General features: G+C 40.4%; 1 protein-coding gene across 1 annotated transcript in view; it reads right to left on the bottom strand.

Moving 5' to 3' along the window:
• Ino80 (chromatin-remodeling ATPase INO80) overlaps positions 1-14,571 on the bottom strand; it is a 131,020-nt gene that overhangs the window by 25,747 nt on the left and 90,702 nt on the right. The window contains exon 29 of the mRNA XM_083122516.1: positions 11,295-11,397. Within this exon, the coding sequence (XP_082978642.1) occupies positions 11,295-11,397 (103 nt within the window). The remainder of the gene's footprint in view (positions 1-11,294; positions 11,398-14,571) is intronic.

The raw sequence follows: 14,571 nt of genomic DNA on the forward strand, positions 1-14,571 counted from the left end.
CCGGAGCAGTTTGAATAGGTGGAAAACATCCCGGTTCTCCCCCACAGGGGATCGACCCTGGGTCTCTCGCATAGTAGTCATACGCCCTAACGACTGAGCTCCATTATTACTCACTCGACAAATGCCGATGGTGCGAACTTAGCTTGGTAATTCAAAACATATCAGGTGCGACAAATACGAAGATGTGATGTTAGCACCCTGCCACTTTGCTCTGTGATGCAAATGGTTTTGATAGAAGTTGAAAAAATTGTGAGAAATACATGATTTAATGTGGCTGTCTGAATTATTCCATGTACGTACAACTCTAAAGTTTAGTCTTGAGTAAAATGTTGGAAAACTTGCATGTTCCATGTACACAAATATGGCCTAGAAAATACACGAATGTTGGATTTTATAGAATTTTTCGTTGTTTTCGGACATTTCTTTAAAAAAAATTTGCTAAAAACGCCAACAGTTCGCATTATTTGGATATTTCGCGGGCGAAAAATGTGTCCAGACATCACTGCACATTCCTAAACATAAATTCGCAGTAATTACAATTTTTCACGGTTTTGGCGTTTGCGAAAAATCAATGTCCCTACTAACTGGAAATTACTTTCTGGCCACCCGTCGTATAAATCAGTAGATGGAAAGTGAAAATTTAGCAGGGCTGGCAGAGAAAAGTTAATACTTGAAGAAAGTGATTTGCTCTTATGATTGAATGATTAGAGTAAATATTTAAATTTAAATATTTACGTATTTATTATTATTATTATTAGTAGTATTTACGTATTATTATTAGTATTTCATTTGATAATATTGGACATTAACCTTACTCAGTGAGAGATTAATGACCATCTCTCATCAGTTTAAACAGACAGGACAGAGAGTGGCGTTAATTTCATTGCAATACTAGTGTTGCAGTAAATTTTGAGGTTGGGAGCATGCACTTTCCAATTTTTATAACGTTCACCAATGCAGTTTATGTTTCGTGATAGTATTCAATATATATCTTTTTGATATCTAAGAATAGTACACTGTCATTGTAAACTTATGTTAACTTGTGCGAAACCAGTAATACGTCAGGATGATGAAAGAAAACCTCCGTAAGCACTGCTCATTAAATAAGGTGAAGTGACCCAGAAGAGTAATAAAATTTCAGCAGGATATTTGCAGTCTAAAGCTCTTCTTGTTTATGCATACGATTTTTGTTGGATGTTGCAGTCCATGAAATTTCAGTCGCATGTTGGAGTGAGATACTTTGTCGGGTGGCGATATTCGACAAAAATCGTATGTATCAATGGAACCTATTTGTTTCCATGTTCCTTCAGTTTGCCCAACAAAATGCCTTACTACGACGTCCGACAACTATTGGACGGCGCCACCCGCTCTTATCCCCTCCATCTGTTGACAGTCCTTTACTACTACCATACCGACAAGAAAAAAATGATAATTCAATGCATTTTCCATAATATTTAGAGGCTTAATCTTTACTCCTACGATGATACCATATGGTATCATCAGAGTAAGGTCGTACTCGCCCGATGATACCATATGGTATCATGGTGCTCATTACGAAATGAATGTACTTTTTGGACCTTCATACTCTGACACAGGTCTGGAGCAAGCCTGGGAAATTCATATTGATGACCAACCTCCCCCCTCTCCGCAACATATCCATGCCACATATCCGAACAGAATTTCACATTTTGGCTCGTTATTCTACTTATATGGCACCCAGGAACATGAAATATGTTTCAAACTCTTTGGAAACGTCCACTCTTTGAAGAGAATACTAAGGTTTGCGCCTTCTCCCCAAAATAGCGGGAGAAGAAGAGACAAACTCAAGATTTATATGTCTCTTTCATTGAAATTGGTGGGTCGCGCCCCTCAAGCCCCTCTTCCTTGGTCCGGCGTTCTGAATTGTATACGGTTGCATTCTCTGATGTTATATCTGAAAAACAAAACTTATCCGAAGTAGATTGCTCCCATAGTGCCAGAGTTATAACAATTTACCTCCAAAAATCCAAATTACTATTTTTCGTAAAAAAATCACATTTTGGCTTATTCTTCAACTTGTATGGCACCCAAGAACATGAAACATGTTACGTTCTCTTGAGAAATGTCCATTCTTTGAAAAGAATACTAAAGTTCGCACAGTCTCCCCAAAATAGCGGGGGAAGAAGGGGCAAACTCCAGATTTTTTTATTTTTCCATTGAAATTCTTGGGTTGTGCCCCCAAGCCCCACTTCCTCGGTCCGGCGTTCTGAATTGTACACGGCTGCATGCTATGATCTTTTAGCTGAAAAACAAACCTTATCCGAAGTAGGTTGCTTCCTTAGTGCCCGAGTTATAACAATTTTCTGGGCAATATGCAAATTACTTATTTTTCGTAAAAAACAGTTTCACATTTTGACTTATTATTTAACTTGTATGGCACCCAACAACATGAAACATGTTTCCTTCTCTTGAGAAATATCCATTCTTTGAAAAGAATACTAAAGTTCGCGGCTTCTCCCCAAAATAGTGGGAGAAGAGGGGCAAACTCCAATTTTTCTTTCTTTCCATTGAAATTCGGGGATCGCGCCCCCAAACACCCCCTTCCTCGATCCGGTGTTCTGATTTGTACACGGTTGATTGCGCTGACGATTTAGCTGAAAAACAAAACTTATCCGAAGTAGATTGCTCCCATAGTGCCCGAGTTATAACAATTTTCCTCCAAAGAGTGTGCGAATATAAAATTCCCGCCGAGAACCCCGGGCGAGAGAAATTTCTCTCTCTTTCTCTCTCTCTCTCTCCTCCTGCTATCAGTGGTTTCTTTCGACGTGGTTGTGTTACGCATAAAAGGAGCCTAAAAGTTGAGGCCGAAACTTACGAACGAGATTTTTTGTTCCCGTGCAGAGTTCCATAACGATATTTTTAAATAAATAATAAAAAAAAGTCAATGAAGACGAAATTCCCTGACATTTCCCTGACTTTTTTTGACACCTCAAATTCCCTGACTTTTCCCGGTTTTCCAGGTCTGTCGCCACCCTGAATAGTTAAAAAAATGGATTTTAAGCCAGATTTTTTTAAATGAAGGGGTTTAGTCTAAGGCTTGAATTTTTTTTCATGTGTAGACCTACCTGCAGGGCATGCACGAATATTCTAGGCTCTCTCTGAAGCCCAGACTAAATACAGAAAATAACAGACTAGCAAATGGGACCGATGTTTCACTCTCAAATAACGACCACGGGAGAAAACGAAATTACATGGGGATGGGCTCCTTTCCTTTAAAGCTACCACCAGGCTTCATTGGTTACATTCTTGCCGACCAGCACCTGGAGGCGATCGGTGACATATTTGTAGTGGCTTCCAAACCCAAAGCCTTGGACAGGGAACTCTTCATTTTACAATGGAGGAAATACCTTACAGCGATGCCAATTTGCTAACCAGCATGGGATTATTCTGAGAAAAGGGACATTTTTAAACAGAACTACAATTACAGGAATGGGAAAAGCTGGCAAAGTAACAGGGATTTTGTTACCCTCTGGGCCAACACTGTCCCATTGAACACTTCCAGAAGCCAGAGCGGTGGCCTTCAACCAATCATGCTTTACAATGGTGACAAAGTTCTGAACCCCTCGGCTGTTTTATTTATGATTGGGTGGAGAGTGGCTGACCGCATTGATGGAAGTTGAAGAAAATTACATACCTTACTGCACAGATTTTATTTAGTGTATTGAGTGAGTGACATAGGCCTATACGTTTTGAATGATCTGTGCTGCGTAGTGTAGTGAATGAACATGAGTGACATAATTGACGAAACAATTTACTCTGCTTTTGTATGAGGATGAGCTTCAAATAGTGAAGATATGCAGGCCTGGCATCCCAAAGAACAGAATGGATTTGATTTAGTTTTGTTATTTAGCGTCGCTTTTCTGCCACTTTAGCTAATCGTGACAACGAGGATGACTGATGATACGAGGAAATTGATGAAGGGACATTCACAAAGAATAGCCATGCCCCGGTCTGGATTTGAACCCGGGACCCCTGGCATCGTAGTACACTGTACTAATAACCATTTTACCACAGACGTAGGCAAGATAAGAATGGAGTTCCTGTTCAAATGAAATATTCAAGGTAAGAAGTTTATTATGTATTTTATTCTTGCACGTAGGCCTACATAAATATTTCACAACATGGGTCTCTATATTTTATAAATAACCATGAAATACTTGAAATCCTGTCCTTACTGTTTCTATAGTAATGAAACAGTGATATTTTAATAATTATTTGTAAATTGTAAGGTATGTGTTTTTAATTACAATGTCACATCACTTCAGTGGCGAATCCAGAAATTACAGTTGGGAGGGGCAAATTTCAGTAGTGTGCCTCACCTCACCAAGATTCATTTCTAACCCACACTTGAACTGTTTTATATGAACAATATAACATACTCTAAACAGGAATCGCCCGACCCTGTGGCCGAGTGGTTAGCACATCGCGCTGCGACGCCAAGGGTCCCGGGTTCGAATCCCGGTTGGGCTTGGTTGTTTGTGAATGTCCATTCATCAATTTCATCATTTCATCACTCATCCCCATCTTCGCAAATTAGCCAAGAGGCACAAAACGCGAAGTAAAATAAACTAAATCAAATCTAAACAGGAATCAATTGATCCAGAGATTATAGTATTGTTTTGCATGCAAAGATAGGGAGGGACCCAGTCGACAGTTTGATTGATTTGGTTTATTTTACTTCGCTTTTCTACCACTTTTGACTAATCACGAAGATGAGAAGGCTTGATGATATGATGAAACTGATGACGGAACACTCATGCCCAGGCCGGGATTCGAACGTGGGATCCCTAATAGATGGTCATTAGTGTATGTTGTTATCATTATTCCTCCTATTGCCACCGTAAACTGGTCGATTAGATACGAGGAATAAACTGAATCAACAAATATAACAAAAACCTATTCTCTCAAGGGGTTCTGCCACTTATATTTCAACCAGCAGTGCATGGCAGCAATTAACGTGCCATTTTAAAAAACTACACATGATATTTCAGTTCGGCCTTTTTTGATCTTTAGTATACATATGAAGCAGAGGCATATATTCTGGGTTATCTAGGCTATCTGCGAAGCCCAGGCTCAGAAGATGAGAAAAATTGATTGGAAAATATGCACAAAATGGTTCATTTCAATAAGAAGAGTTTCAGGAGTTGGCACACTTGTTTGTTACAAGTTGATACACTGGCTCTGTCCGAAAGGTACAAAGTACATACTTGAAGCATGGTCTTAACGGGAGTGACATCACTTAGTACAGTTCGAAAGTGTCAAGTTCACGAGGTATCGAGACCCCAGGACAGAGCACACGAACTTGGATGCTTGGTCACGTGACAAGTGGACTTGTTGTTCATTTGTTTGAAATCGCAGAGGTAGAAAGCCAGCAAGTTGTTTGTTGCAGTACTTCTAAGGTGTGGAAATGTATGTATTAGAACATTTACAAATGCTATGTGAAATCTGTGGTGAAAAACAAGTGTTTAAAACGTGGAAAACAAACGTGTCCTCAGTTATATGTACTGATCGTATTTGGCTCTACAGTCGAAGTGCAGTTTGAAAGATCTTCACTTCCAGTCCACGACTTCAAGACCGCACTGCGTGACCATTCTCGAAGTATGCTCGCTTCAAGTACGGTCTTGCACCTTTCGAACACGGCCACTGATTTCTTACGATTTGACAATCTTACCCTCGTTCTTAAAGCCCGCGAGTTTAGGATGGCAGTCTTCTAGCATGAATTCCGTCAGTGTTGTGAACCCCCTGTTCCCAGTGTGAAATTTTCACAGGAACGGGAAATTTTGGAGCAAGGAAAGGGGTTGTTTACGACAGGAAATTTCTCCCTCTGGGCCAAGCACACCACTTGCAGACAATTAGGGCAAAAGGGACAGGCCCCTGACCTCTTCAAAGGACAAGAGTAGATGCGGGGGTGAGGGGAGTTTGCTGGCTGTCCGTTTATGGTTTATGCTTATAAAAAATAACCAAACTGACAAAGGACTGTACCAGCTGCCAGATACTCTTGTTCTGTACTTCAAGCAGAATCGTGTTGGGTTCATTTCCTTGGTGCACGGAACTTTTCTTTCTTTCAAGACAGATCACTGTGTAGTCTGAAGAGTGAGTGCGTGGATTACATTTTTGTGAATGATATGTGCTGTGTTGTGTAGTGAACTAAATGAATGACATAATTAACAAGCAATTTACTCGGCTTACATATGATTCATTGATTTGCTTTATTTTACTTCGCTTTTTGTGCCACTTTCGGCTAATTTGCGATGGGGATGAGTGATGATGTGAGGAAATTGATGAATGGACACTTCTGGCGTTGTAGCACGATGTGCTAACCACTCCGCCACACAGGCCGGCGGCTTACGTACGAGGATAAGCTTCAAATCTGCTGTTGAATTTTTGTTTTTAGTCCACTTTGTGCACAGAGAGAGGACTAGTCCTAAAGTTTAATGTGGGATCCGAACTACTATGTGCCTCCACCGGTTATTGACCCCTTTGCTTCAAGGCGATGACGTTGCCACTATGGCAATCAGGAGTCCCCAAGCTACAACTCGTGAAGATATGTAGGTCTCAGGCATTCCAAAAGAAATATACAAGGTAAGAAGTTTGTTATATATTTTATTCTCGCGTCTAGGCCTACAAAAATATTTCACAATATTTCAAAATCCAGATAAACCAACAACAAGAACCCCCCCGTCCTGACAATCAAACTTTTTCTCCATTCGAACATTATGATATAGTGAGATAGCCCAGATTTTGTACCCAGTATACGCCATTGTTACTATTATTAACAAGTGGTGTTTGAAAAAAGCTCTTTGTTTCCCTTTTGTTACTATGGGATAAATTTAAGATAAAAGACTATAACTGCTCAACTACTGCATCTTTTTAAAAATTTTAAATTCTAAATGTAAGAATGAGTATAAAGCAACATTTTTCAGTAACATTTGGCAATTAAGGTTCTATGGAGGAAGCTGAGGCAAATGCCTGAAGTTCAACATTTTCCATAATTACGCAAAATTTCCGAACCCCGTAACTTCCATGCCTTTACAAACTTGGGGCACAAGCATTACATATCCTCATACAGTGGTCTTTTGTCGTGCTTCCCTCCAAATTTGGTGTACCTAGTGTCCATAGGTTGGCGTTAGAAGCAAAATTCTGGACTTTGTCCCGAAGATGGCAACACTGCCACTTTATATAATGTTGTTATTTTTTATTCAAGAAGTATCAGTCTGATTTCAATAAAACTTACAACAGTTGTAGCAATATACCACTGCTACATACATTTTTTCACTCACTTCCATCTATTGAGGTGGACAATGAAGCCATTCTTCCCATTTTGCAAGTGGAAGCAGTTTTTAAAGTTGATTATTAAGCTAGATACCGTGTTTTTGAAAAATACGATGAATAAGTATTTACAGAATCCCATGTATTCCTTATGGAGAAACCACTTCAAATTCAAATTTCGGCTAAACAAATGGGAGTTTCGACTCTTTCTAGCCCAAATATCATCTTCAATGGATCCTCTACCCGATCATATTTTTCTCCCGCCATCGGAAGTTTGATATCCCCAAGAAAACAAATAAAATAAGCGAACTGCATTTATCCTTGCCTCCTATAGCCATACTGGCAGTGTTGCAAAACCTGATGCGCATAAAAGAGCTAAATTTCACCTTAGACTGAGCTAAAGCTGACATTCAAAAAGCTAGATTGACGAAGGCTGGATAAAGTGTCTCCCATGGTAATTTTAGTTGTCAAGGGGGTGAGGCACTGTTATTACCGGTAATTTTAAAGTGATGACAATCTATTCTTAGTTTTCACCGTCTAGACATCTGACAGCATCACCTACCTCAATAATCCACAGATTGTTGTATGAATCGAAAATAAGGGATTACCGGGATAACAATATTGTCATCTTCACCTCAGTCAATGCGCTATATAAAAAAGTAGCTGGGGAGGTAAGAGGGGATGGGGTGATGCAGCTAATATAATATTATCACATCACGTGCAAAATGTATAAGCATGGCAAAAGTTGGTCTATGTGAGCCGGGGCTATAGCTCTTTTCAGTTGTTACGGCGTGCGCTCTAGAAGCTGGCAGGGGAAGTGGAGAGCGGGGAAACGACCTATCCAGCGCAAAGAGACAGGCCGGTTAGAGAGAGAGAGAGACTGCAGCGTTGCCAGAGTTGCGGGAAAGGCGAGTTGAAATCGAAAGAACCATGAAATACAGACGTCCCATTGTTCGCGTATGGCCTGAGAATGCATATTATCCCTATCTTGTGGTCAGTAGAATACCGATAAGTGTACGATATCAAGTGTATACGTTGTAGGAATTCTTTCCAACTGTACCGAATTGTAGCTATAGCATTGTCCATTACAATCACTGTCTTTGATGTTCCTTTCGTCAAGCGGATCTAAAAACTGCAAAAACCACTGAAAACTAATTTACATTACTGTAGAAAACCTACGTGACTGGAACCTACGTGACAAACAATAATGCGCCCACCTTTACCCACGGGCACTTTTAAACCCCATGTACCCTCTTTACTTTGCCAATTTTTCGTTGGAGCGTAATTCTGATGTATGTACGTTTCATCTAAATGAAATACCTATATAGGGCAAAGGTTCCTTATTTTTTAGAAGATCCATTTTTCGCAAAATCGTTACTCTGGCTGTAACTATATCGGCTCTCTCCATCAGAAATAGTCTACCGTCATTGCTCTTTTTGTACTCGAACCCCATATACTTCAGTATCCTCCACAACGACGAAACTCCCCACTGAAAAGCTTATTTGTGTATGCAAATCAGCGAAAACTTGTTCAGTGTTGGATATTCGCCCTTTACATAATACCCGAGGATAATTTTTCTTATTATATCTTTATCGCAACCGTCGATTGCCTTTGTGATACTGTTCCTTTTGATTCGTTTGCGCGGTGATTCAAATGATGTGGAACCCGACGCCTCAAGACTGGCTTTGCCTTCCCTAACAATACGCTGCACAGTTCGCATACTCACTCCAAAAGCTTCCAACACTCTCTGTTGCACTTTGTGCACACTTACCAAGGGACCACTGTTTTCTGCTTCCTTTTGATAATATCCATGAACCCTACTGATTATTTTCCTGCCTTGGCTACAAAATCCCCTCTTTCCTGTTCGCCATCGTACGATAATTACTGCCAGGGGAGCCGACTTGTCAAAATTATTAGGGGGGAGCTCTGATCACTGAAATAAATTAATCAATTACTCACTCCCTCGCTTTTTTAAGTTTTGGCCTCAGTGTTCGGAATCTCATAAAAGCCCATGAATTCGTCAAAAATATCAAAATTTTAATTCACAGTTCGAATGCAGAATATTGATTGTCAACGGATGGATATGTCACAAGTTTCGTCAACCATAATAGCAAAATATTCTCGACTTTTAATATCTGCTACCACGGAGCGCAAAACAGATCTTCCTAATATATCAATGATCTCGTTCTGAATGTCATGTGAGAACGTCCCATCCACTACCCTAGTTCATGCACATCGTCTTTTGAAACTCTTTTTTTAGTAAAAATTTTAACAATACTCATAATTATATACTTAGTATATAGTAATAAGTCATGTGTTTTGTTTTCTCTGGTCACAGCCCGCCCTAAGTTGATGGTTTAGCGGTCTCAGCCCCCCAAAGGTGATGGTCTAGTCTAGAACATTTCAAATGTGTATTTAAAGTTAAGTTCGTGTGGCACAATTCAGAGTAAACTTGACAAGAGAAGCAAAATAATACATTAGAACTCTTAAGCAAAATTATTCGGGGGGCTCTGCCGCCCCCTATCGCCCCCAAGCCCCATGGAGTCGACGCCTATGCTTACTGCGTTAATAAGCACAAAGCTCCCTATGGAACAACGAGAGTACAAATAAACATCACATCACATGCCACATACACGTTTATCGAAGAAACAATGCAGTTAGGTAATACACGACGCGACAACAATTACTCCCACGTATGTTATTCCTACATCCCGCTCATAACAAACAGGAATCAACACTGGGGCAAAACACCATCAGCAACGCGGTGAATTGGCAACACAGCAACGTGCAGAACGAAGTTGAGCGCTGCAGCTTCCTCCCGCAACTGCGTAACTCTCGGCTCCACCGCTAGGTGGTCTGTACTCTGGTTGGTCAGCGGCACGTTCCCCGCTCCCCACTTCCCCTGCCAGCTTCTAGAGCGGACGACGTAAGAACTGAAAAGAGCTATAGTGATGGCATCATAGTGGGGCAGACGGTGGGTGCCACAGTTCTAATACATATATTTTTTGGTGCATCCAGGAATTTTACAGGTAACTGTGTAATAGGCAATTTAATTTAAATATCTTTGGCCAAATAACTTGTATTTACTTTTATATGAGAAAACATCCAAAAAGAATGATAGTACTCCTTTGTTCACTGCTCAAAGTTCAAGAGTTAAGTACTTAAATGTGATATTGACCATATGATTTGCTTTCAAGATGTGGCAATACAAAGGGCAAGTAATATTATTTACATAATCATATTACATTAAGCATATTCTTCTTCTCTGCGAACTTCCAAAAAGGACAAATATATGGTCAATTATATATATTTTTGAACCCTTTACTTTGGACAGTAGATTTTTGCTATCACTAAATTTTGACAACTAAAGTTTCCACTTTTTGCACCTAAAACCAAATGTCGTAGAGAGATGAAATTGGTTTTGTTTTCTTTCTTAAAGACATGGATTTTAGCAGAGGTAAAAAATTATACATTGTGGCTCCCCATAATTAGTGTTAAAGGAAGAAGAAGAAGAAAATTGAAATTTTTTCTATATGCTTAAAAAGATTATTATACTGAACATAAAATCTTTTCACTTGTAAAACCTAAAAGCCATGTATAGAACTTGCATTTAACCTTTATTGGACAGCCCACACATACATTCACTGCTGCCTGTTAATTGCTGAGGACAGCTTTTAAATACATGTATGAATCCCCCTCCCCCACTAAACATGCATTGCATGTATATTGTTGAAGGGTTAGCATGGTTATCTATCAAATTCCCTGCCAGCCTGGATCCTTGGCAGGACCAAGCAGACCTAACTCAGATGTAGCTGAGGAAGGCCCTTTTGTGTGGAGTCGCATGTGTTACTGATGGGAGGCCTGTAAATCTCAATGGCGATTTCACTTACTTTTAACATACAGGAGTGTCAACTTTTGAGCTACCATTTATAATATTCTTTAACGCACCTGCAAAAAATTATAAAAAATAAAAAATGAGTACTTACCAGTACTTGAAGTACTTTGTGTGTCTACAGTACTGTCAATATCAACAACCAAAGGAGCTTCATTGCTCATTTCGTCAAGAGCTATTGCACTTCCTTGAGAAACCTGAGGACGAAAGCAATCTGATGAATAAAAGTTCCCTTTTCTTAGTTATTATACAGCATAAAACAAAACTCAGAAAAATAATGTTTGCAATCTCCTATATAAAAGCTCTTCTGACCATAAGTCTATGCACTACACAGGGTGACCCAAGGTTTGTTTTGCAACTGACAGGTCAAATGTCCCCACTAGAAAAAATGTCATCTTACAGGGTATTGCTATTCATCTTAATCACACGCACTGCTTTCATAATACATTTATTATATCTAACGAAATAGGTTTGGTGGGTGCATAAAAGAAAATATAATATGCTTTTGCCAACTTATTCATGGGTCCATTTAATTTTTGGACAAGAGATCAGGAATTGCACAGTGAATAACCCATGGTGGTTATTCCTGGTCAGGGTACAGTGCTATCTATGGTTAATGATCCATCATAAATTGCACATCCAGTTCCAATTAGCCTATCTGAGTATAAAGTTGACTTCAAGCTTAGCATGGATGAAGTGGTTCTTTTTCTCCTATCCTTATCATCTAGTACCATCAATCTGTTAGTAGCAGAGGAAAGCAACTCTCTACCCATGCAAAGTTAACATGCCAGAAGAGGCTACTACAATAGCAGGAAAATCGATAACTTGCCAAATAAACTGAAATTAAATTTCAAAATTCCAAACAAATTATTTATTTATTTATTGCTATCAACATTCCAACTTCTCCAATCTGGCATATATCTGGCAAAATGTATTTTACAAAGTCTAATACAAGGTGTGGCTAGAAAAAACCGGACTGATGCTACAAAATCTTTTATGGGTTATTTTGTACAATACAAACAATATCCCCTTCAAAGTACTTCCCTGCACTATCGTTACACCGCTCCATATGAACCTTCCATTGCTGGAAGCAGTGCTGGAAATCATTTTGTGAAACCATGTTAATGACCTCCGTCGCTTTTGTTTTCATAGATTCTACGGTCAAAAATCTGGTTCCTTTCAGTGCTGATTTGACCTTGGAGGAAAAGAAAGTGGCACGGAGCTAGATCTGGCAAATAGCATGGATGTTCTAACACTGGGATCCCATGCTTGGCCAAAAAGGCCTTAACTGACAATGGTGTGTGGGCAAGAGCATTGTCCTGATGAATAATCCATAACTTGCTTTTCCACAAATCAGGTCGTCGTCTTCTTACTCGCTCACGAAGGGTCGTCAGCACCATAATGAAATAATGTTGGTTAACAGTTTGACCTTCAGGTACCGAATTCGAATTAATTCATCGACATTTGCAATGTTTAATTCAGTATTTGACGTGCAAGGCCGTCCAGGACGCGAGTCGTCCGCGATCACTTCTCGTCCCTATTTATACCTTTGAAACCACTCAAACACTTGCGTTAGTGATAAACATCCATCTCCCTACACTTCCTTCAACAAACCATGAGTTTCTGTGGCGGATATTCAGAGTTTCGTAAGAAACTTCACATTGATACATTGTTCCACTTTCACACTTAACAAAGTTTCCGACGAAGCACAGATGTACGGTTCACTTCGTCGACAAGCTACAGTGGAACTGAGCACCATTCACCCTGGGCAATCACATAGTCGATCGGTAGGATATCACGTTATTCACTCATGCACCTCTCGACCTTGATGCACTTGCCGTTTGTCGATAGCAACATCAATCCGGTTTTTTTCTAGCCACACCTCGTATATGATACGGAGCTGCGGTGGTCTAGTTGGTATTTCATCTGACTGGCACATGGAAGACCCAGGTTCAATTCCCAGGGTGGGTGATCTAATGTCAGATTTCTCCGGACTTGTCCCTGCATAAAGTGGCTCTGGAGCTCATCCAGCCTTAAATCAATGGATACCTACCTGGGGGCAACCCATGAGGAGAAAGCTGGCCCGAGCATGGTGTGATTACATCATCTCCAAAATGGCCCTACCCCAACATCCCCTAAATGTGCCTTCATGGCATGGTGCTATATGCACGGGGAACTTTAGCTTTACCTAATACATGATAGGATAATAATGCTTTCGCAAAACAACTGCAACAAACCTACATATTGCCTTGGTGAATTTCAAATGATCCTTTTCTATGGCACACTGAGTAAGACCAAAGAAATCAGTGGCTGATGCCACATCACCACATGTATGATATCATGTACTTGGTGGACAGGTGAGTGATAATCTGTGATTTCATTTGATTACAAGTCGCAATCTTTTGGAGTCCATCAAAGTGAAATAAGGACACACTATAACTGAGGGTGATTTTTCTATATGCTATATGAGTTCCTGCTGCAGCAGAAAGTGTTAAAACAGAATTCACGCATTCTTCATGGAACATTCTCCATTTATTAGGCTCAGTCAATAAATAACGAGGCAGAGTATATTACACCAAAACTATGGTAGTTAGAAATGGGTCGACGGGCCCGACATGGAGATGCAAGTGTGATGGAACTGATTCGTGCATGTTTTCCTGCTAGATGGCATTAAGTGTCTGGCAAGGTATGTGCAAAGGCTGCTAACCAAGCAGCAGCTGTGTCCGATCATTGTGTGTTTGACTGCGACATGTAATGGAGGCATCCAAAGAGGAGCAGCGGGGTGTTGTGCGCTTCTTGACAACGGAAGGTGTAGGGGGTTGTGAAATCCATCGACGAATGGAAAGGATATATGGGGGCACTGTATGTCGCTCGGGGAGGACAACACGCAGAGTGGAGCACCGAAGCATGTCACAGACCAGCATGTTGCGCAGGTGGATGAGCTCATCAAGACAGACGTTGTGTAACATTGACGACATTTTGGCATCAGTGGGGACTTAGTCATGGTACGGAAATTCCGTAAAGTGTGCACTCAATGGGTCCCGCATCAGTTGACACTGGAACAAGAGGCCTGTCACATGGACATGTCTCCTCAATCTCTGCAGTGTTACAATGACGGTGGGGACGATTTCCTTTCAGCAATTGTTACCGGCGACGAAAATTGGTGCCACCACTTTGAGCACGAGTCGAAACGGCAAAGTCGTCAGTGGAAGCATGCAGCCTCTCAACCAAAAAAATTCAAGACCCTCGACACTAGTGCTCATGCTTTTGTTTTTCTTTGATCGCAAGGGAACGCTCCTCGTAGACTTCCTGGAGCATGGAGATACGGTCAATGCCCAGTGGTATTATGAAATGTTAACGAAGCTCAGGAA

The sequence above is a fragment of the Lepisma saccharinum genome, chromosome 5 (genome assembly GCF_977018435.1).
Source record: "Lepisma saccharinum chromosome 5, izLepSacc3.1, whole genome shotgun sequence".
Taxonomy (NCBI): Eukaryota; Metazoa; Arthropoda; class Insecta; order Zygentoma; family Lepismatidae; genus Lepisma; species Lepisma saccharinum.